At 38.8% G+C, this 24,803-nt stretch overlaps 1 protein-coding gene and 1 non-coding gene across 10 annotated transcripts in view; both read right to left on the bottom strand.

Moving 5' to 3' along the window:
* The window catches only part of LOC134474672 (zinc finger protein 345-like), a 52,884-nt gene extending 31,561 nt beyond the window's left edge, over positions 1-21,323 (bottom strand). For 2 of the 9 annotated variants that reach the window (XM_063243178.1, XM_063243176.1), the window contains exon 1: positions 9,202-9,570. In XM_063243178.1, the coding sequence (XP_063099248.1) occupies positions 9,202-9,204 (3 nt within the window). In that variant the 5' untranslated portion in view covers positions 9,205-9,570. The other 7 variants (XM_063243172.1, XM_063243171.1, XM_063243175.1 and 4 more) reach the window with 7 other exon arrangements.
* On the bottom strand, positions 13,893-13,966 carry Trnak-cuu (transfer RNA lysine (anticodon CUU)). Its single transcript has one exon. It is a non-coding gene; the product is annotated as a tRNA-Lys (tRNA).
* Positions 21,324-24,803: the final 3,480 nt, after the last annotated feature.

Genomic DNA, 24,803 nt, shown 5'->3' with positions numbered 1-24,803 from the left:
GTAGCCCTTTCTGGAATTCATCCTTCACAAATTTTTACCCTGTCCTTGATAACACTTTCATATTTGCTTCATTTTTCTCAGACTTCAAAACTCTATGGCTGTGCTCACAAACCTAGTCTGTGAGCAAGGGTGCCACCTAAATAATTAAGTATGTTCAGAAATTATTTTGCACTGATCTGTATAATACACAGGAGTTCATGAGTTGTTTGGGAAGCGTTTTTCCACTGAGGCACACTACTACACATCTCTGAATTCTCAGGACATTTGCGACTACCTGTCATGAGGATGGAAATATGAGAACATACTATAAATTGAGGAGATCACTATAAATACAAAAAAGCCCAAGTTTAAGTTGAACCATTGTTGCAATGAGGCCCTGCATTACAGACATTAATAAACTTTGGACATTCCAGATCTTCTACTCTGAGAATAGAGAGCAGAGACCTAGCTCATTACTGCTCTACAAGCTATAAGAAGCATCATAGTCAGGGTCTTCTCAAGCTTCTTCCAATGCCTAAGTTTGTGGAGTTTCTAGGCCAGCAGTGAATTCCAAAGATGATACTTGATTCTGCTGCTGTAATAATGAAGCTAGAGTTCTGGGGACACCAAATCACCCTTGCCAACAGCAAGAGGCAAAAGGGAGAGTGAATGACCCATGGGCAATGCTGGAGGACATCAGGAGCTGAAGCTAACTAAATACCTGGGGCTCCAGACACAGGAATTACTTCTACATACTTGTAACTGGTTTCACCGAATCCACCCTAACTCTGGGCTCCCATCCACAACCTCACCATTTCATGGCTCCAGGATTCCTCAGGTTTTTGCAAATCAGGCCACAGGACATCGAAAGTACTAAATGAGATGCAGCAAGCATTTTGCTACCAGTATCGGACTCAGAAAAGGTAAATCATGCTGAGACACCAGAAGAGACAAAAGTCACAGCTAGCAATGGCCTGAAAACTGGACAGCTCACATAGCCTGCCCCTTCATCACTGATTGAATCCTGCTCTACTGCTCTCCTTCTGAGTCAAGAATCAACAGGGAAAGAAACCCCTCCCTGCAAGAGAGGATCTCAAATGATAGACTGTAGTGCAGAGACTTCTGGAGCTGCCATTCTTCTACAGTGGTGATCTCAGCTTGACCAGAGGAGTGTTTGTACTGAAGAGCTTTACCTCAGGCTTTTAATTTTCAAATCCATTCTATTTCAGTGAAAAAAGAACACATCAACTAAAATTAAATTTAAAAACATGTCAATCAGGGGGCAACACTGGAATATACACTGCACACTGTAATCCCCAGATCATTCATCCACAGCACAAGACATCTGTAATCAATTATCCAAAGAGTACTGTTACAGGCACCTGAGTTATTTAAATAGTATTGGCATAAGGCAGGGCTAGGTCCTCCAAGGAGTCCATGCAGGAGACCAGATACTGTATAACTATGGGGAAGACTGACACCTCATGCTATGGGCCAAGTCTCAAGACAAATGATAATCAAATTCATCCATATCATAAAGACTGATATTCTAAATAGTCCCATAGCACTCTGAGGAGGTCAGGAGTCACCATTCAAAGAAAAGTATCGTAAGGACTGACATTTTAAATATTTCCTATAATCCTGATGAACTCAGGAGTCACCCTCCCAAAAACCTAAGGGAAAAGTCAGTGCTGCCTAAGAATGCCTGCTTTCTATGTGACTCCCTTTCCCCCTTTTTCCCAATTTAATCAACTTTACATGAACTTATAATCTTATTGGCTACCATAGCTCTGTCCCGTATTATGCCCATCTGGATTATAAGTTCCAATTTTTCCCCACCTTAAACTCATCTCACCACATGATTTTACTCTATAAAGGTCCCTGGAAGGACAGTGTTTGGCATCCCGCTCAGGACCCCTTCTCTCTCTCAGGTAGCTTTCTTTCTCTCAATAAGTATATTGTGCTCTTAATTTCTGTTGTTCCTAAAATTCATTCTTTGACTTTAGAGAACACAAACTCATACCAGACATATTAGACCAGGAGATTGATTACTCTATAGGAATATCAGTATAAATTTTTCTCTTTCCTGAAGTCAGATAAATCAGTAGTAGTTTGTATTCTACAATGTTGATCTCACCTTTCCAGGGATGCTTGCACTGAAGGGTTTTATCACTGACTTTAAGTGCTACTTTTGTTTTCTGAAAGTGAAATGATCTGTCATTTTGGTTATGGTATCTACAATGCATTAAGGAAATGACTAACAGTATTTCTTATGAATGGTTTACTACCAGCCATAGAGGAAGACAGGTGGCAAAACTTCATTGTTTTGATTTCTTCCTTGAAACTGAAGGTTGTACTTGAAAGTGTTTTGCCCTAGAAACAATTACAGAACCTCATGGTGGTAGTTCAAGGTGGAAGAAGGCAAAATCAGGGATGCTTACTCATATGGCCACTTCCTCTTTTTTCCTTGATTACAACTTCCTCTTTCTTTCCCAGGTCCCTAAAGAAAATTCCCATCAGCTCCTTGCATCACATCAATGTCCCCTCCAAGCACCACATCCACTCAAAAGTCACATATACCTCTGTTGTACTCTAGAGAAATAGCTTCGTTATTTTTGTATCATAGTAATACCTGTAACTTGGCCTTTCTGTATATGTGTTTTTCCCTTCCCCCTCTGGATGACCTAATTAATATGTTAATCAATGCTCTCCTGTGTAAAGAATTGTAAATACCTAGTTGATATGTTCACCATTGTTGCCCTCTACAAATAACACATGTGATGCTAAGCTAAGATAACAGAAATTGTTAATCACTGCCAGACTTCTAGTCTCTGCTGAGGAAAACAGGATTTCTTATTACCTAAACTTGCTTGTTTAAAGGAAAACTTGTTTGTTACCTGAATCTTGCTCTTCCCATGAAATGTAATGCACCTATGTTTCTGTTTTGTAGTGCGCCACACCCTATCCCCCTCCTTGCATTGTGTGACCAGCAGCTGTTTGTTGATGTACAAGATAAAAGCCCTGACTTATTTCTGTCAGGTGCCCAGTCTCCAAATTGGCTCCCAGAGACTCCTTGCCAGGTCTGGCCTAAAGTAAAACCTTTGCTCTCTAAATTTTAAATTCTTGCTTCCTTGGATTTTATTCTGGGGTCTGAATTATCACAACCACAAAACTCCATATTTAGTCCAGGGAGAGGGGAGTCAAACCCTTGGTGGCTGTGGGCTCCTCTCCACATTGTTTAAATAAAAGGCCACTTTTACATTTCTTATATTCTGCTTCTCTATTGTGCTAATTTACCTCCTCAGTAACCTCAGTAATCTAACCCACTTTAAACCTATCTCACTGTTGTAACTTAGTTCTAACCGATGTGCCCCCTTCCTGTTCTATATGCGCCATTTCAAGAGATTAAAATTCCATCTCCAGTAAAGACTTAAGTTTCAGCTCCTTGTAAATTCCCCTCCCCTCCCCATTCTTAGGTTAAGTCTCCATTTCCCATAAAAGGTTTAAGTTTCAGTTTCTTGTAATCCTCCCCCCTTCAGCCTATCTGCAATACAATGTACTGTCCCTAAGAAATGTTTAACTACAAGAAAGTTATCAAACTGGGTCAAAGTTCACAACATTCCTGTGGTTTTTAGCTTTAAAACCCAACCTTTTTAGCTGTAAGGCCCACAGTCTCCAAATTGGCTCCCTAAGACTGCATCACCTGGCCTGGCCTAAAATAAAGTCTTTGCTCCCCAAATTTTAATTTCTTGCTTCCTTGGGTTTTATGCTGGGGTCCCAGCTAACACACTCACCACATGATTTTATTGTATAAAATCAGAGTCCTTTGATACTGGCTCAGCATCCCTCCTGTTTCTCTTAGACAGAAGCTTTCTGATATTATTTTTGGTGTAGTAAAGAAGAGAATATAAAGGCAAAATGGCCTTTATTCTAAGACCATGGAGAGAACCCCATGACCACTGGGGGTCTGGCTTTCTTTTCTGGAAATGTGTGGGCAGCATACATATAGTTTTTGACTTGGGCGCTGCTTAAAGTTGGCATTGCTGATATGCAAGTACCTGATTGAGATGCTTTTCTGGCCACAGGTAGGTTGAATAGGGGAGAGGAAAGTGACTTCAAGGTAAAAGTCCTCTGGTTCCTCCTCCCACTTCCAAAATATCCTATTTAGAGCAAAATACTTTCACTTTCTTTCAATAAATATATTCTGCTCTTCAACTCTGTTGTTCCTAAAATTCATTCTTGCATTTTAGAGAACACAAACTCATACCAGACAAAGAAGTTCAGGAATTTCATTCCACTATATCATGGTATGGTTGCCTCTATTTCTAACTAACTCAGCTGCCTGTAAATTTAAGAATTGTTTATCAATTTGATTTGGAGTAACTGTAGCAAATAAAATGTTCTTAATGAATATAGGGAAATATATCATTAAATTGAAAAAAATGATTATCACAGTTTTTCTACCTAGAACCAGCCAACATTTTCAACTTTCAAGTATGTGGGAAAACAAAAAATAAAAACAACTCAGAAAATAGCAATCCTATAAGGGACAGTAAATCATTCACTGTAATTGCCATGTTATCTGCAGGTATTTCATAGACCACAAAAGAAACATTGAGCCTATTAAATACCAAGTATCCATTTCAATAAATGTGCTCACAGCACTGCATCATTGACAACTGTGATTTTTTTTCTGTATGAGGGATTGAACTCATGACCTTGTGCTCTCCAGGCAGCTCCTTGTATACCTCTGCTCAATCCCCAGACCCAACAACTTTAGATAGTAAATATGACTATTAACAATGTTTAATTTGCCATTGACATATTTAGTTATAAATTTTGTAAACCTACATTTTCACAAATGAAATTATTTTCTTTCCTTGCGGTTTAAATTACTTTTTGTTTTAGGTACCAGGGATCAAAGCTACAACCTAACACTTTCCAGGCAGGCGTTTCTGCCTCCTGAGCTAAATCCCTGGCCTGTATTAATGAATCTTTCAGTTTATTCATTCAAACAGAACTGTGATTTTAGCAAAGGATGTCAAGGTAGACAGAAATTGATATACAATCAGAGAGGAACTGGAACCTCAAATAGTCAATGCAAAATACTAAATACAACAATCACTGCTACAGGCACAGCTGAAGAAAGCCCGACCTGAATGTGAAGATGCAGTGACTAGGTCTACATGCTCCTGAAGAGAAAAACAGCAGCTTGAAATGTAGTACAGTTACCACCACCCCCTCCACGAAGTCCTGATAGGCATCAATTACCATACTCAATGACCAGAACAACTGGACTATTGTTCCCACAAAATGCCTTGGCTCTTTCCACATACCTTTTCTGGCTGACTTGTTCCTTGTTGAATAACATTAGTTAAGCAGCTATAAGCTTATAGGTTGATTGTAGTCTGAGACCCACACTGTACCCACATTGTGACTTTCGTGTATAAATGACCCCTGACAATAAGTCTATGGCCAAAACACCGAAGACCACTCCTGATAATTCAGGGCTATTTTTCTCTCTGTTTTTCTGAGAAAATTTTTGAATTTTTTTTTTATTTTTGACTTCATTTCTCAGTTTTGTGAGTCATAAAACTTCATGCATTTGATATCAAACAGGGCAGGATTATATTTGTCTTATCTCAATTTAAATATGAAATGTCTGCTAAAGGCATTGTTCCAAAGCCAGAATTTCAAGCTGCTTGTTTGCCCTGAGTTTAAAATTTCAATGAGCTTTTAGAAGTCCTCAGTCTAATGAACTGCAAATGTATTGCAGGAAGGAGGTCACTGTTGTCCTGTAGCACAATAGGTGCCATTCCTAAGTATGTGTTTGTCACTGCCTCCTGGATGCCACTACATGGCCTTCTTTCCTCTGCAGCATCATTCAATAATTCCCATTTTACATAAGTCAAATTTCAATCAGCTCTATTATTGTGTTTTCAATAGTCTTTCTGTCTAATTGGTTGTTTTTTTTTTCATTTTAGTTTTTTGATTTAAAGACATAGTCTCACTTTAGAGTTCTGGCCAGCCTTGCACTCACTATGTAGGTTAGGCTGTCTTTGAATACATGGCCATTCTTCTGTTTCAGCTTCTTCATTGCTGGGGAAAAGAGATGGGCATTATAGCACATGGCATCTGTCTTTTTCTCTTCTCCTTTTCACAACTATTCTTTCACTTCAGGGGCATGGTCATTTAATCCTGAGGTTTGCTTGTGTCAGTAAGGTTTCTGCAGCTCAAGGTGATTTTGTGAACAATAATATAGGAAGCCAAGCAACCCGATTGAGAAATGTGGAATTTCATTAGCTGGGCTCAGCACCACTTGTATACAGAAACCCTAACCCCATTTCAAGATCTAAACAAGAGGCTCTGAACTGGAAAGTTAGAGATGTTTTAAAGATAGAATCACAAAAAGATCCTGTTGGAAATCATTTAGCTAGAATCTTATAATAATTTTTGAATGACAACTGTATTCTGCTTCTTTTGTTGAGCAGGATAATTTTTTTCTTTGGGTACAGCTCATTTTGCTTTTCTCCTGGGACTTATACCCTGAGTGATTTTCCATTTTTCTGAGTAAAATACAGGGCACTAGTTAAATGCAAAGCTCAAGATGGCATCTATTAAGCCAACCTACAACACAGCTAAGTTACAAGTCTCAATATTTTTTAGAGTAAAAACACACATATCTATAATCCCATACTCAAGACGCTGAGATAGGAGTGCTGCTTTGAGGTTAGGGCAATTCTGTGCTCCATAAAGGGTTCAAATCTAGCTCATATACATAGAGAAAACTTGTCTCAATAAAACAAAACTAAACTAAACAAATAAAACCAAAACAGCTGAATGGAGACTGATTTCTTCAAATCTTAATTCTACATCTTGGGGATTAATTTTTGTATATACACATTTTTTGAGACAGCAAATTTAATGCTATATTGCAACTCACAGCTAATATAACAGCCAAATAGGAGCACTGATTCTTATGGTGAGTCACTGCAAGAGTCCCTGTGCACTGTCTCTAAAGCAGAGCTCATAGTGAAAGCCTGCAGGACCAGCATCCATTAAAAACAGAGGCAGACAAATATCTCATGAATCACTTTGATGTACTAACAATGATATCTCTTCAAATCTTATTTAGGCCACTGAGTCCTTTGTTCTTAATATACTTAAGCAGCATTTTGATATTTAAATTTGGATTCATAGAACCAAACATAAATAACATCAAATACGATACATAAATAATAACTCACATGTTCATTGAAAACTGCTGTATGTAAAAAATGTATAAACAATGAAACCAGGTACAAGTTTCAAATTATAGCTCAGTGTCACCAAGTGATCACCAAGTGATCACTCTCCATTCAGATATAAGAAATATATCTTGGGAGGCTGATGCAGGAAACCTTCCTAGAGTTTGGGGCTAGCCTAAATTACAGAGCTGTCTGAAATATAGAAACCCTGACTGAGACACCTCAAAGACAATGTGAAACTTGAAAAGTGACTGCATACGACACCTTTGGTTTGCTTTAAAAATTATATCCATACAATATAGGAAAATTCCCTAATATTCAACATTTTATGAGGAACAATGTTGATATCATACATAGTATACAGAAAACACTTTCAGAGCTGGGTATTTAACTTAGCAGCATGAACACCTACCTCGCAAGCTTGAGATCATGAGTTTGATCCCTGTTACAAAAAAAATTCAAATTTCTCGTTTATGACACTGGGTCATAATTAGAGATAATCAAAACTAGATCTCAAGTAAAGAACAAAGGATTCATGGGTTGACAAGGATGTGGAATAGTGATTCTTACCAGAGGTGGTGGTATTCACCTCAAGGAAGAAATCATAAGCCAACTTTAACTTCATGCTTACCCTAAGAACTTCAAGCTTTAACTTCATGCTTCCCTGACTTTCAGGGAAGACCCTCTCTGTTGTATGTCCTGCTATTGGCACACTGTGTCCTGCTAGTCACTTCCACATCCTTTCCAAGCTTGTCTGATCCACCCTAAGCAGAAAACCATTCATGCCTTAACTACTGATATCCCTGCACAATTTCAATTTAGGGAATCTCTTTACATGAATTAGTAAAGTCCATTACAGAGAATTTCCATATTTAAACAATGTATATGATCAACCAAGCTATTAAATCACCTCTTAATTCAGATATGACACCCATATTCCTTTCCATTCAGAAGGATATCACGTGTGTATATATATATATATATATATATATATATATGTTTATGCAAATAACTAAATTTAGGCATTTTTCAAGGAGAATTTAACAGGCAGCCCTTTCTGGAATTTGTCCTTAGTAAACACACTTTTCCCTGCCCTTGATGACACATTTATATCTGCTTCATTTTCTCAAAATTTAAACCTCTATGGATGTTCTCCCAAACATTGTCTATGAGCACATGTGTCACATCAAGTATGTTCAGAAATTCTTTGCATTGTTCTGTATAATACACAGGAGTTCATGCGGTGTTTCGGGAGCCTTCCTCCACTGAGGCACATCACTACACATCTTTGAATTCTCAGAACCTTTGCCTCCACCTTTAATGAGCATGGAAATATGAGAACATAGTATAAATTTAGACGATCACAAAATACATAAATGCATAAGCTTAAGGAGAGCAGTTGTGGCTATGAGGTCCTGCAGCACAGACATTTATAAACTTCTGGCTTTCAGATCTGTTGCTGACAGGAATGAGAGCAGAGATCTAGCTTTTTACAGCTGCACCCAACTTGAAACCACTTCGGAATCAGGGTCTCCTCATGCCCTGTCCTGGGTCCAGACTGTTGGAGGAGCAAGGGCAGCAGGCGATTTCAAAAATGGCATTGTGGCCTGGTGGTATCACAGTGGTGACAGCGTTCTAGGGACCCAGAAATATCCTGACCCCAGCGAGAGGTAAAAGGGACACAGGATGACTCCCTTCTAGCACAAGAGCACCTCAGGGTCTGAGGCTAAGAACACAGGCTCTAGACAGCACAGCTGCTTCTCACCACTGTTTTTTTTTTTGTTTGTTTTTGTTTTTGGTTTTGGTTTTTTTTGTCTTTTTCCTTTTTATCGGTACCGGGGATCAAACTCATGACTGCCTGCTTTCAAGGAAGGTGCTTATGCCACTGAGCTAAACCCCCAATCCCTTCTCACCACTTCTAACTGGTCTCAACCGGATTCCACCCCATTTCACTGCTCCCATCCCATAACATCACCATTGCGTAATTTGGAGGTCTCCCAGGTTATTTCTAAGCAGTCCACGGAGAACAGAAGCAAAAAACAGTTGTCTAGCAAACATCTAGCGCTCCCTTTTTTGCCCTGGCCTTGCAATTGATGCCATGACACCGGAAGAGACCGCCTACATTGGCCCTCCTGATTGGACAGTTCTTACAGCCCGCCTCTTCATCACTGATTGGCTCGGGCTCAAAATCAACAAACCGATAAATTTGAAGCTTAGCTACAGGAATGCCCCTACTCTTTAACAAAGAGGAAATAACTTGTTCAAAAAGTTCCCGTTTTGATGATGGGGAGTTACCCATTCTCAATCCCTGCCTATATGCCACTCCCTGCTACTTTCACTTTTCACTTACCCGGGTCGTCTGTAGCGGCGGTCTTCTTGCAACTCCCGATTCTCCTTCCACTGGAAAAAACGCTCCAAATGCTTATATTCCAAGCCCCAAGTTTGGGCGCCAGGTGCCAGGTGCCGCGGCCAGCTGCGGGGAAGGAGTCAGGCGAGAGACCGAAGACACAGGGAGACCAGTTGCTCAGGAGGCAAAATGCGATTTAATGAAGGACTACAGAGTTTTTATAATGTTTCAAAACAAAGAGCAGTACAAGTCACTTCAGGACACGTTCTTGTGCACACAGCAAATGTAAACATGCTCCTGGGCCCATGAGAAACTTATATGTTGTGCAGCCCAGGAGGTAAACATGTTCTTGGGCCCATGAGAAACTTCTATGGTTTATGTTATGAAGCTATTCCCAGGTTAATATCAGCGCGATGCTTTGTCTAGAAGGCTGAGGGAATGGATGAGGTCCAGCTTCAGTGTGTGGTTTCCCACACCCATTCACTGCAGGACCCCTGGCTCCCGCTTCCAACATATCCCCCTTATTTCTTAGACAATGTGTCGCATGGGAATTTCATTAGCAGTTGATTCTAACTTAAAACGTTTCAAGTCCAAATGCACATTTCTCATTTGCCCAACAACAGTTCTCACAAAATATGGAAAAAATGTTATCATGACAATAAATGCTAGAGCTCCAATACCAGCTAGAATGATAAAATGCAAAATTCACGTGAGGCCTGGAAAATGGCTGGTTAATGCGTTGAATATTTGCTCAGTTTCTTTTGCTATGTCAACTTTTATTGCTGGTGCATTGGTTATATCTTGGATAGTCTTATGCAACTTAAGCAAATCTAGAGAAGTATTGGAATTATGCCATATTCCTAGCAAATGATTTTTCACCCTATCCCAAGGTAAACCACTTTCATTATATCTATGTGAAGTAACACAAATATGTTCGTATAAGGCATGACATTTCAAAGAAGACTGTACTTGCAAAGCATATATTTGATCTCCTAAGGTTATTACTGTATCTTGTAGAGCATTTAACTTTTGTTCAGTCAGACTATCCCAATTTTCCTGTATTTGCAAAACCAAAGAAACATTATGGGATAACTCATTAACATAGGATGCAGTTTGCACACTTTCTGTAAGAGATATTATGGACATTGTAGTGGAGGCTATCGAAGTAATAAGTGCAGCAATTCCAGTCATTAACATCCCAACAAATCGTTTGGCCCGATTTAAAAGCTTAGTTAATTTTTGCAAAATAATCACAGAAGGATCTTGATACCACTCTGTGGTGATATTAATAGGTAAAAAATACAAATGGAGGTTGTTTGACCAGTAATATGGATGAGTGGTTTCGTGAAGCATTAACACAATTGGATAAGATGCAATCTTTACAAGTAATTTTATAAGATTCATTGTTCTTATTTACAGTAAGTTCTCCACTTATAAAACCATATGGTTCAGAAATACAAGCTATGATAGTTACATTTTTTACTGTGCCATTAACAGAAACAGCATCCTGTGTCCCTATATGTTGCCTTACAACTTTTTCCTTTGCAACAGCAATGTAATCAAGTGCTGCAACCAACTTCCACAGCATGGTAAAAAAGGTGATGTTATTCCTTGTCCATATTCCATATAATAAATTTCAGGGCCTGTAGGTTGTTTCTCTGTAATCACTCCAATCACATAGATCTTTGTAACATATAATTATGATGGCACAAACGCCATGAGGGTCCATATACACTTTTGCTTGGATATTTTTGTCTACATTCTGGAATATGCTCAGGGGGATTACCTTTTCCCACTCTAGTTTCACTACTGTTGCGAAATACATACATCATATATACTCCCCAGTGCATTCCATTAGTAGTTTCCATCCCAATCAGAATATCTTTCTATTAATGTACAATTCTTATTTGTTTTAGAAAAACATAGGGGTAATGAAGCAGATATTTCAGTGTAATTATATACAATAGAGATAGGTTGTGTATGAGTGGAAGAAGGAAAACTTAAGACACGAGTATTATTTACATAAACAGTAACATCATGGTCGTCGCCCCATGACATAGGGTGCAACAAAGGAGGATTAGGTACAAATGCCCAATAATTATCCACCCAAACAGGCATATAAAATATATGCAAAACCCAAATAATGCTTAACAGTTGAGCCAAAAACAGAAGAGTTTCATCTCTTGTCGCAGGAGACCTTCTGGTCATTGTTCTCGTCCTCGAGGTCATGGTTAGTGGAAGCATCGTCCTGCGCAATTTTTCTATCTTGCTCTTGGGCAAGTCATACACAGCATTCTGGGATCCACCTGGGTGTATCAGCGTCTGTGGGAAAAACACAAACATACCCTCTTCCCCATATCAATACTGGGTCAGGGCCATGTAATAGATTAGTTAATGGGTCTTTCCAATAAACCATTGGCTTGGAGGGCAAATCAGGAGACCAATGTCTCTCAGCTGCAGATCTATTGGAAGCATCAAAAGTTAAAAAATTAAGAATGTAAAGAGCATGGTTAAGAAGGGTTTTGGGAGAATACTTATACCATCTCCCCCTTTTAAATTTCTTTAATGTGTTTTTTTAGTGAGAGATTAGCAAGTTCAACAGTTCCTTGTCCTTGAGGATTATAAGGCAGTCCAGTAACATGTTTAATGTGGAAAGTCTGACAGAATTTGGCAAAGGGTTTACTAAGATATGCTGGGCCATTATCCGTATTAATGGATCGAGGAATGCCCAGGATAGAGAAACAATATAGTAGGTGTTGTATTACATGGGTGGCAGTTTCTGCAGTCATAGGTGAAACAAGCATGTAATGAGAAAAGGTGTCTATGGTAACGTGTAGGTATTTTAATGACCCAAAAAAAGGATAATGAGTGACATCCATCTGCCAGAAGTCATTTGGACGGAGTCCTCGAGGGTTGACTCCGAAATGCGGTACTGGAAGGAGAGGCTCACATGAGGGACAGTTTTTAACAATTTCTCATGCCTGCTGCCGTGTTATACCATATTGATAACGTAAAACCTGTGCAGCTTGGTGATGAAGAGCATGTGACTGTTGTGCTTGCGAAACAGCAGACAGTCCAATATGCATGGCTCGATCTGCAATTGCATTTCCATGAGTCAAAGCACCTGGAAGATTAGAGTTACTGCGAATGTCCTACAAAACAAGGTGCAGATCGAGAATGTAAAGATGATTGAATAAGACCAAATAACTGTGCAACAAGGATATTAGCAGTGTTGATAACAGGGATGCATTCTAAAACAGACAAGGCTTGTACTACATATTGGCTGTCTGAAAACAAATTAAAGGGAACATCAAAGAAAAGAATAAAAGCCTGATGAACAGCATAAAGTTCAGTCTCCTGAGCTGAAGTACTCCTCAATTGCCATACATAAGTTTGATTTGGGGATACTAAAGTAGCTTTTCCATTGGAGCTTCCATCTGAAAATAAAGTAATAGCATTAACAAGGGGTTTCATGCGTATGATTTGAGGAAATGAAAAGGTAACTTTGGAGGCAAATGGAAGAATTTTATCCTTGGGATAATGATGTTGGATTTGACCAGTAGAGGATGCTAGAGAAAGAGGAAAATAATCAGTCATATTAAGCAACCATTTGAGCTGTTCAGATGTATAAGGGATTATAATAGAGTGAGGGTCTCTTCCTAAATGCATTATAGACAATTTTCTTCCTTGCATAATCCTTTCTGCAACCAAAGAGGCATAAGGGGGGAGAGCCTTTTTCGGGGAATGCGAACCATGAATCCATGAGAGAACTCCCTGCTGATACAACACACCTGTAGGGGAAAAAGACGTGGGTATGATGATAAGAGACCATTGAGTGGAAAAATCACAATAATGAAGCTGTGCACTTTGAAGAGCCTTATTAACCAGTTCAAGAGCTTTGGGAGCTTCTGCCATCTTTTGGCGGGGTGAACTTGGGTCAGAATCTCCAGCTAATAAGGAAAACAATGGGTGGAGGTCTTGAGTAGTTAACTTTAGAGATGGCCGGATCCAATTAATTTCGCCTGAGTTTTTGAAAATCATGTAACGTACGCAAGTGAGAAGTATTAACAGACAATCGTTGAGGAGAAAAATGCTGTGGATATAAGTGAAAACCTAGATAAGAAAAAGGAGGTGAAGTTTGGACCTTCTCAGGTGCAATGACCAGCCCATTATTTGTTAAATCCTGATGAAGAGAGGCATATACTTGCAAAAGCATCTCAGAATCTTGATGGGCTATTAAAATATCATCCATATAATGAATACTGGTGGCAGAGGCAAATTTAGATCTGGTATTGGCAATGGCTGCATGTACAAACTTTTGACACAAGGTGGGGCTCGAACCCACGACCCTGAGATTAAGAGTCTCATGCTCTACCGACTGAGCTAGCTGGGCTGGTTGTAACAGGGTGGCTCAGAGAGTGGTGGCAGAGCAGAGGGCGGGGGGGGGGGTAATAAGGAGGATGCCACATTCTCTGAAGATTTGGTTTTTCTTATAAAACTTTCTCGAGTTTTTTTTTCCCATTTACTAGACTCATAGTCCCCTTTTAAACAGTCCTTAATAAGAGTCCAAATTGGAAACACATCCACAGGAACCTTCTCAGGACCCCAAGCACAATAATAATCTTTAATCTTTTCTCCTACTGTTTTCCAAGTCTCAACATTAACCGTTCCCTGTTCGGGAAACCAGGGGCAAACCTGATGCACAAAATCAACAAACCGATGAATTTGAAGCTTAGCTACAGGAATGCCCCTACTCTTTTACAAAGAGGAAATAACTTGTTCAAAAAGTTCCCGTTCTGATGACGGGGAGTTACCCATTCTCAATCCCTGCGTATATGCCACTCCCTGCTACTTTCACTTTTCACTTACCCGGGTCCTCTGTGGCAGTGGTCTTCTCGCAACTCCCGATTCTCCTTCCACTGGAAAAACGCTCCGAATGCTTATATTCCAAGCCCCAAGTTTGGGCGCCAGGTGCCAGGTGCCGCGGCCAGCTGCGGGGAAGGAGTCAGGCGAGAGACTGAAGACACAGGTAGACCAGTTGCTCAGGAGGCAAAAGGCAATTTATTGAAGGACTACAGAGTTTTTATAATGTTTCAAAACAAAGAGCAGTACAAGTCACTTCAGGACACTTTCTTGTGCACACAGCAAAGGTAAACATGCTCCTGGGCCGATGAGAAACTTATATGTTGTGCAGCCCAGGAGGTAAACATGTTCTTGGGCCCATGAGAAACTTCTATTTTTTATGTTATGAAGTTATTCCCATGTTAATATCAGCGCGATGCTTTGTCTAGAAGGCTGAGGTTACTGCAGGACCCCTGGCTCCGGCTCCCAACAGTGGTCCAGGGATTTAGCTTAAGCGCCTGGCTGGCAAGCTAGAGGTCCTGCATTCCATCCAAGATCTGGCTACCACAAACTGTGCTGCTATAAACATGGTGCACATATATCACTGTGGTATGATGATTTTTATTCTTCTGGGTAAATACCCAGAAGGAGAATAGCTGCGTTGAGTGGGCCTGTAGACCTAGTTTATGTGAAATCTCCACACTGATTTCCACAGTGGTTGCTTTACCACCAACAGTGGAGAAGGGTTCCTTTTCCCCCCACAACCCCTCCAGCATTCGTTATTGTTTGATTTCTTGACAGTAGGCATGTTTTCTGGGGCAAGGTGACATATCAGTGTTATTTAATTTGCAATTGTAAAATGATAATTTATGCAGAACAATTTGTCACATATTTATTTGCTGTTTCTATTTCTTCATCTGAGAACTGTGTATTTCACCTCAGATGCACATTTTTGGATTGGGTCTTTAAATCTGGGAAAACTGATTTTTTTTTAGTTTTCCATACTCTATTATAGTAACACTTTGTCTGAGGATCAGTTGGCAAACATTTTCTCCCACGTTGTGGGTTGTCTCTTCAGTCTGTTAGTGATTTCTCTTGCTGTTAAAAAGTTTTTCAGTAGGGTGAGATTCTCACTTAATTCTCTTTGATTTTTGCTGTGCAATCCATGCTTTCTTCATAAAGTCTTTGCTTACATCAATCTCTTCAAGAATTTTACTTACTCTATCTTGCAGCAGATTTAATGTTTCTGTTTTAATATAAGATCTTTGATCTATTCTGATCTTAGCTTAATACACGTTGAAAGATAATATTCAGAACCTATAGAGCCAGTTTTTCCAGCACCATTTATTAAAGAGGCTGCTTTTCTTCCAATGACTCTGTTTGGCACCTTTGTCAAAGATAAGATGGTTTAGTGGTCTGGGGTTGTTTCTCCATCTTCTAATTTGTTTCTTTGATCTTTCTGTCTGGTTTTGTTTGTTTTGTTGTCAGTACCACACCTTTTTTAAAAATCACAATACCTTTATAGTATAATTTCAAGTCAGGTATTTTGATGAACCCTATCTTTTCTTTGTTGCCCAGGATCATCTTTGCCACTCTAGGTCTTTTCTGGTTCCAGATGAATTTTAGGATTTATTTTGTGTAATTCTTTGAGATATGCTACTGGGTTTTGATTGGGATTGCACTAAATCTGTACAATAGCTTTGGAAGTATGGTCATTTTCACTATATTGAATTTCCCTACCCAAGACTATGGAATAGCTCTTCATTTTAGAATATCATCTTCAATCTCCTTGTTGAGAGTACTGTAGTTTACAGTGTAGAGGTCATTTACATCCTTTGTTAGATTGATTCCTAAGTAATTCATTTTGTTGCATGCTATTGTAAAAGTAATTGTTTCCTTGATTTCTCTTTCCATGAGTTTTTTATTCTTGTTTATGAAGTCTATTGATAGTTGAGTGTTGCCTTTGTAACCAGCTATATTACTGAATTTGCTTCTTAAACTAGAAGTCTTTTGGTGGAATTTTTAGGGTCTTCTAAGTAGAGTATCATGTCTTCTGCAAATAATGATAGTTTAAGATTTTCCTTTACTATCTTTATACCTTTTATTTCTTTCTCTTGTCTAATTGCTCCAGCTAGTTTCCAGGACTATATTGAGTAAGAGTGGAGAGAGTAGGCATCCTTGTTTTGTACCTGATTTTAGACCGAAAGCTTTCAGTTTTTGTCCACTTAGTATGAGGTTGACTGTTGGTTTTTAATAAAAGGCTTTTATCAGATTGAGATAAAGATCATCTCTCCCAATTTTTATAGGTTTTTTATTATGAATAGGTGATGGACTTTGGCAAAATCTTTTTCTGCATCTATTGAAAAGATCAAATGATTTTTGCTTTTGGATTTGTCAATACAGTGTATTATATGTATGTTGAAACACCCCTGCACCCCAGGGAATAATTCCACTTAATCATGTTGTAAAATCTTCTTAATGATATCCTGCAGTCTGTTTGCCAGTATCTTATTGAGGATTTTTGCTTCAATGTTCACTAGGCAGAATGGTCTGTAATTCTCTTTCTTATTTGGATTGTTCTCTGGTTTTGGTATCAGGGTAATGCCTGCTTCCAGGAATGAATTGAGTAGTATCATTTCCCATTTGATTTCATTAAATTTTGAGAAGTGGTGGTGTTAGGTCTTCTCTAAATTTCTTATTTATCCCTGCCATTTCATGGCTACCCCTGATTTAATTCGAGGATCAGTGGACTCTTTCCATAATGGGCTGCAAATGTTTTCAGGATTCAAGTTCAATCCTCCAGGAATAAAAAATCCCCTGATGTCAGAAAATATTCTCAGAACAGGCCAGGGCAGGAGACAACAGCACACAGTCAGAAGTCTGTGTTAGAGGCAGCAGACTTTATTTTAATGATTTTCACTGATTTCTATTAATTTTCCACCTAGAAACCCAGTATGTGAACACAAAAGGAGCATAGTTACTGTGTAAAGTGAAGGCTTCACATTTAAATGATAGTAATGGTCTGCAACAGAGTAAGGATGAAATAAAAGCAAGCATCAGTTCTCCAAGACAAGCTTGCTACTCATTCAGACTCATAAAAATGCTGAATTCTGAAAGTCATCATATTGCCAAGCATGGGGGTGACAATTATTGCTGAAATGGAACAAAATTCCTAATCCAATTGAACATTTCCTTCTGATGAGACAGGGATACCCGAGGACTTCACACGCTAAGTTCCCCTTGCCATATAGTTCCCTTGTCACTAATCGGCACTCAGCTGTTCAGGATTTTAACATTCCTAGAAGTCGTATATTTCCTAAACCCAGTGATCCATTTTTTAACACCCTTTTGGCTTCAGAAATGTGTAGGATATTACTATGATTGCTTCTATATGTATACACTGCAGCCATATGTGTTGGGACTCATGAACCAAATCTGATCCCTGGATCCTTCCTCTCAGGTTCTGAAACTGTTCTCTGCCTCCTTGACCTCATAAAAAAAGATGCCTTTTCCTTTTCACTTTTTTCCAAGATATTTATGCTTTGGAAACAGTCAAAACCAAACTTCCCTCATGGAAACAATGAGATAAAGAATATATTTATTTTAAATTCTGTAAGTCAGGTATTTTGTACCTGTATAAAAGTAAAGAAATAAATATCTAATATAATTCAGCTAGCTGTATGTTCTGAATAATCTTCCAAATGCATCAACTCATTCTTCAACTAATTATGTAAATGAGTTTTTAATCTATGAAAACCCTAACAGTTTTTTAGCTTTTACCTGTTTCTGTTTGACTCCAACAATTCTTTGGAGATCAAAACCACATAATTTCCTGTACAATCTATTCTCTTTCAAGCAGGCATAACTGGCATCTGGTGAAGAATTCATGGTTAAAACAAATGAACTGCTAGAAACTCCGAGACTCATGTTACATAGTACTCAGCAAGTTGATGGAGGCCTCCTTTATTATCTACCAATTTCACGTATAAGTACTGACTTAGAAAAGTTATGCAGAATACTCACAATGATGTAAAGAGGTGTATAATCATGATTTCTGAGAAATCACTATAATACCCCTCAATATGTTAATAAGGTAGCATATGTTGATAACATAGCAATATATTTGTTGATAATAACACTTCCATCTACAGGTAAATAAAATTTACATGCAACAAAATTTTCAGGAAACTTACAGTTATCCTATCTGAAAGTTAATTTTCTGTTTGGGCCTATGCCTAAATATCTAGCCCCGAAAAAGTGCACAGCAAAGGACCAAAAGAATCAGAAAAGTGGCATTGTCTTGAGGGCAACAGGAAGAGTGAAATCTTCTTCAGAATTCATAAATCTGCTAACCAGCCAGCCACCTGTCACTAGGCAGCCTATATTTAATCAGAACAAGCAAGGAAGTGAGTGGACAATGGTAAAAACCTGAGCAGGCCCCTTGTCAGAGGTTCAAGGAACCCACAGAGCAACAGATGATTCTAATTAAGAAAAAAAAAAAAACCCGGAAGTCTCCAGGTGGCCTCAGCTGTAGCCTATCTTGTTCCTTAAGGTGTCTCCTCATTATCAATTCAATCACGCCCAGGCCACATCACAGCCCTGCACATGTATTCATCTTCAACCCTTTCCAACATCTCTCTCTTTTTTTGTTTTGTTGACTCCCAGGATGGGTAGCCAGCTTAAAGTGGGGAAGCATTGAGGAGAACTCCAATTTAAACTCATTATAGTCCATCAGTTCATAACAGTAGTCATTTACCAGTATAGCCAGCAATTGTCAGAGGATGTTAGTGATCCTAGATTCCCCCACAGTCAAGCTTTTACATCTTCAGAGGACAGGCTTTTCTGAAGGACATCCAAGGCCAAGCTAACATGAGACCTGCATTAACTACTGTCTTAGTTATTTTTTACTTGTTTCTGAGACAAAATACCTGAAGCCCAAGTTGAGAAAGGAAAGGTTTATTTCTTTGGTTTTTGGAGGTTTCAGTCCACACTCAGCTGGCTCCAAGGCAGGTGTGCATGGCTGGGCCGCAGTTCATGGCAGCTGCAAACAACAAGCAGGAACCAGCAAAAAGCAAGACACACTTTCTTCCTGCCATTATATTACACCCTGGCTCCACCCCTATGTGAGTGTAGCACTAACACAATCAATCCACGTACTACACAATGAACCATCACAAATGCACAATGCAAACTCATGAAGCCTGGGGGACACAGGCATAAATGATGACATTCCACCCCTGGCCCCCAGGACTCATGTACATCCATTATACAAAAGACATTTAGTCCACTTCCAAGAGCTGCCAACGTCCTATGTTTCAGCATGGCTGAACAGTCCAATTGCCAGTGTCCTCCAAGATCTAAGGCAAACTCTTAACTGTAACCTCTGTACAAATGAAACAAGTTTAAACATTTCTCAAATGCAAAGGCACAAAGTAAACATTACCATTCCAAAAGTTACAAGAAGGGGAATATAAAACATTGGAAACAAAAGAAGTCCAGCAGGGTGAACATTAAGTCCTAGAATTCCATGTTCAACATCAGAAGCAATCTGGTTGCAAACTCCAAAAGGCTTGGGTAATTCCACCCCCATGGCACTCCAGCAATTTAACTCCTACAGCTTTTCTCTTAAATCTTCTCTTCTCTCTTTTTGCAGCTTCCCTTGAATCATCCACATTCCTGCCTTTTCCAAACTTCTGCAGTCTCCACCACACCTTTGGCTTCACCCTTATGTCTTCACAAATTGCCCTCTCAGGGGCACACTTTTTGGCCTCCCATGCAATTTGCAAGTGAGGTGGATGCCATCTTGCCTCAGAATTTGTGCATTTCCCTTGCACCTAAAATCAGCACCTTGTGGATGCCACCAAGGTTTGCTGCTGACTGGAGCAGTACCTAGGCTTTTCTGTCTTTTGGGTATAGGGGTCAGTTGAGTGGATTGCAGGGCTCTGTTTACCTGTTGTCAGAAAAAGCTTCTCTAAGTTGCCACCATTCTGGAACCTCAAATGGCCTCTGTCGCCTTTCTGGAACATGGCACTCTGCAGCTTTTCCCTCTGAGCAAATTCTTTCACTTTTGCAGTGAGGCTGCACAGGGTGGGGACCCCCTTCTTATGATGCCCCGGGGCCATCTTTCTTATCTCGTTTCTCCTCAGGAATCAAAATCTCAACTCTGTCTTTGCAATGCACAGTCTTCCTGGAATTTTCCTTCTGGCCAAACTTCCAGCATTGTACACTATCCTGCTGACCTCTTTGCTTTTGATATGCCACATAAATCTGGCTAAAAGCCCCCAACAATAGCCATACCACAGCTTCAAGGTTTGATTGCTTTTTAATTTCTTTTTCAAGATTAATCAGTCCATTGTCCTTTATCTCAGCCTTAGCCAAGGCTCTGGGCAAGAGCAAACCTTGAGGTTTGCAGACAAACCTTCTGCCAAGCCATAACACACATCATGTGGAGTCCAACAACCAATACAGTCCTTCTTCCCAACAAAAACCTCCCAAGCCTGGTCTTTACCATCAGGCCCTCTACGAGCCTTCTGGTCTCCAGAGCTCTGACCAGAATTCCCTCTGCAGAACAGCCTAAGCTGCTCCAACTCTACCCATCCAGGCGACATGTCCAAACTTTTCCAAACTCTGCCCACAAGCCATTTCCAAAGCCTCTCGAAAAACATGGTCAAGTATAGTCACAGCAAATGACCCCACTCCCAGGTACCAAATTGTCTTAATTACTTTTTACTTATTGCTGAGATAAAATACGTGAAACCCAATTTGAGAAAGGAAAGGTTTATTTCTTACAGTTTTTGCAGGTTTCAGTTCACACTCAGTTGGCTCCAAGGCAGGCAGGTATGACTGGGCCACAGTTCATGGAGGCTGCAAAGAGCAAGCAGGAACCAGCAAAAAGCAAGACACACCTTCTTCCTGCCATTGAATTACATCCTGGCTCCACCCCAATGTGGGTTTAGCACTGACACCATCAATCCAAGTACTAGACAATGAACCATGACAAATGCACAATGCAAACGTATGAGGCCTGCAGGACACAAGCATAAACCATGACAACTGCAGTCAGTTATTTACCTCCTATCAAGGTCACTTGGGTCTTCTCAGGAGTTATCTTAGAACCATGCATAACACCTCATGGCTCTTCTGTCAGTGTCAGCCACTTAGAAGAGTCACAGTCATTGCTTGACCACATTGCTCTCTGTGAAAGCTTGGGAGATTTTTCTCCTAGTGACTCTTCTTAGGCACACCTTGCATTGAAGGTGACTTTCCTCTGTGGTCTCACATCTTCTTGATGAGACAACCAGGGACTCACTGAATATCTTAGGATGATGCAATCAGAGGTTATTTTATATCCTGGGTCTCCACCACCCTTGAAGGCCTGGGGCCAAAATATTGGCTATCCATTTAGCCCATCTCTTTCTCTAAGTTTTGGCTTCTGAACCTTAGTTGTCAAACATCCAAAAGAAGTTTTTGGTAACAATAGAGTATAGTAGAGGCAGTAAGCTTAACATTACTATTTTATCTAAACATGAAACAACTTAGTACATTAAATGAATCCTATTTTCTTCTATCCATGGACATTTTAGCATTTGAATACCTACAGTATTAACAGTTGCATATTTTACATAATATATCAGGAATCAGAATCATACATAGTATTGCATCATGACAATCATGAGATTCTTTTAATAATCTAAATTCCTGTTTTGACATAAAATATCCCTTTTAGTCAATCACCCTTATCTAATACACAAGAAGTTTTTTGTGTATTATTGAACAACGTATTGATCTTTAGTTGAATGTGAATCTCACAAGTCTTTGTTATCAGCAAAGGTTTGCACATGAGACAAAAATCTGTTACCATAAGTAATCCCCACTTTACAATCATGGAGTCTTACGCATCCAGAATTACCAATATATGCAATACATCATATAGTTGATTACAATCAACTGTCATAACCATGTGAAACCTTTATATAGGCATCATCAAACCAAAAATATGTATTATTTCCCTTGATAATGACCAATGTGAACATTTAGGAATACATTTCATAAATTTGTTTGAGGTGTCTCCTATAATGCTCTGGAGATCATTGAGGTCTCTAATCAATGGACAAAAACTGGTTAAAAATGTTACCAGACAGCTGCTTTCTTATTTATCAATCAGAGATTGGTCCCTCAGTCTCACTGCTAAGTGACTTTGTTTATTTATCTTTGTAAATTTATTTTTATTTAAAGAAAGACAAAACAAAACAGAAAGCAGGCATAAATAGTACATACATTCAAAGAAAAGAATAAACAGTAATAAATCACTAGTTTGTGTTTACATATTGTCCTCTTACAAATAATTGTTCAAGATACAAAAGTGGAACATATAAATGGGAATTCAAACAGGGAGACTGCACATAGTTCTGTTCAACTATCTATTAAAACTAAGTAATATGGCAATCAATTCTATACACTTAAACATGTATGTATTTATCCATATCTTCATTTCTGTTGAGTTTAAACAAACCAAAGCAGATTAAAATCACTCTAATTGAAGATTAATTTTATTGCTTGATTTCACATCATAACACTATGGAATCAGCACTGGGTACTGTAGTCCCTTTTTTTCTCCTTCAAAGTACTTATTCATTTCATCATGTGTCATAAGTTCTTGTAAATTGTTGATAGGTTTTATGGAAGCATGCAACTTAACATGTGTTACTATCCTTCCTATATTAGAGGGAGAAATGGAACAAATAAGGACAGAGCAAAACATAATCCTAGAGATACATAAAACTAAAAAGACATATAAAACTGCTGTACAAGGAAGGTGTGGTTACTGTGTTGTCTCTTGTTATCATCAATAAAAATGGCTATATCATCAGATGAAGTATAATTGAATATATCAGTGCATAACAGTATTAACAGATATAGAACTTTATAGATAGTGTAGAGCTACAAAAACAGATATTAATCAAGTCAGAATTGGTATTATAATGAATAATTGCTATTTTCAGTATAGTTGTCTACACTCTGACAATACTACCAAACTAACAGTTTTGAATACAATAGGAAATAACAAGCAGCAATCAAACAAATCAGATTTAACTAAAATCAGTAATGTTATAACAGTATAAGTTATAGAGGGATCCGGTTTAAGTTAACAGGAAATTAAAGATGATTACTGTGCTATATCCTGATATTTTTGGGATAGCTGTCTGTGCCCTCATACCTAGTGCTTGTATAAAAACTGGGAAGGAATAAGTTCTATCTAAGCAGAGTGATACAAGTAATATGGGTTTAAATTCCTGATACACTTATAGCAATATCTTCTTCTGTCTTTTTAAAGACTGTTCTTCCCCTTTCACTCCCGTAGGGTGTACTGTGTATTTTTGGGTCTCCCCAACACCATTGGTTTTATATTGTGGAGGGCAACCTGTTATTTATCTAAGTGTTTCTGAACTTTCTCACTCCTGGACTTGATCTCTATTTGTATTTTTTTACTTATTAAAGCCTGTCTTTCCAACCTACCCATAAATATTGGTCCAGTTGCCCCTATTACTCTCTCATTCCGTATCACATCGAGTTCTATTTTATCATATTCAATTTTGGTCCAAATACCCTTCCTCAGGTCAATTATATTTCCTATAAAGATCATCTCGGTTGGCCCTATTTTTTGATCCACTCTGCCTGTGATTCTCTCTTTTTTCCCCCTTAATTTAGTGTATATAGAACATCTGCATTAGAAATTAAATCCAACCTTCTCTGTCTCATTTCTGCTCTTCTCTTTTTATGTCATCAGTTGTCTATTTGTCTTCTTCACTTTGAATTTTGCTTCATTCATTGTGGCCTCTCTACCACTGTTCCTGAAATCCTGGTGATTTCTTTCTCTTTTGAATGTCCTATATTATTCTCTGTAGGGCTGGATTGGTGGTTCTTAATTTTCCCAGTTCGTCTTTATCTTGGAAGCATCATGTTTCTCCATTAATTTCTAGGAAAATGTTTCAGGATACATCAATCTGGGCCATAGGTTTTTTTCTATCACAACTTGGAATGATTCACTCCATTTTCTTCTCGATTTGATGGTTTGTGCCGAGAACTCTGATATAATTCTGATGGACTTTCCCTTATAAATGATCTATTTCTTTTCTCTGACAGCTTATAATATTCTGTTCTTATATTGGATTTCTGGGATCTTGATTATTATATGCCTATGTGTAGTTCTGATTGGTTTAGGTGGCTGGAGTTCTGTATGCCTCATACACTTGAGTATCTTTTCCTTTTCCTAAGCTTGGGATGTTTTCCTTATTTTTGTGAATAGCCTTTATAGTTCCTTTGTTTGTACTCCTGCTTCTTAATTCACATTCATTATTCTTAAGTTATACATCCATTTGTCATCATCT

This window comes from Cavia porcellus, unplaced genomic scaffold (genome assembly GCF_034190915.1).
Source record: "Cavia porcellus strain 051 isolate PalLab524CR breed Dunkin Hartley unplaced genomic scaffold, mCavPor4.1 scaffold_34, whole genome shotgun sequence".
NCBI lineage: Eukaryota > Metazoa > Chordata > Mammalia > Rodentia > Caviidae > Cavia > Cavia porcellus.
The sequence above is the reverse complement of the archived record's forward strand: the minus strand, read 5'-3'. Positions and strand labels throughout refer to the sequence as shown.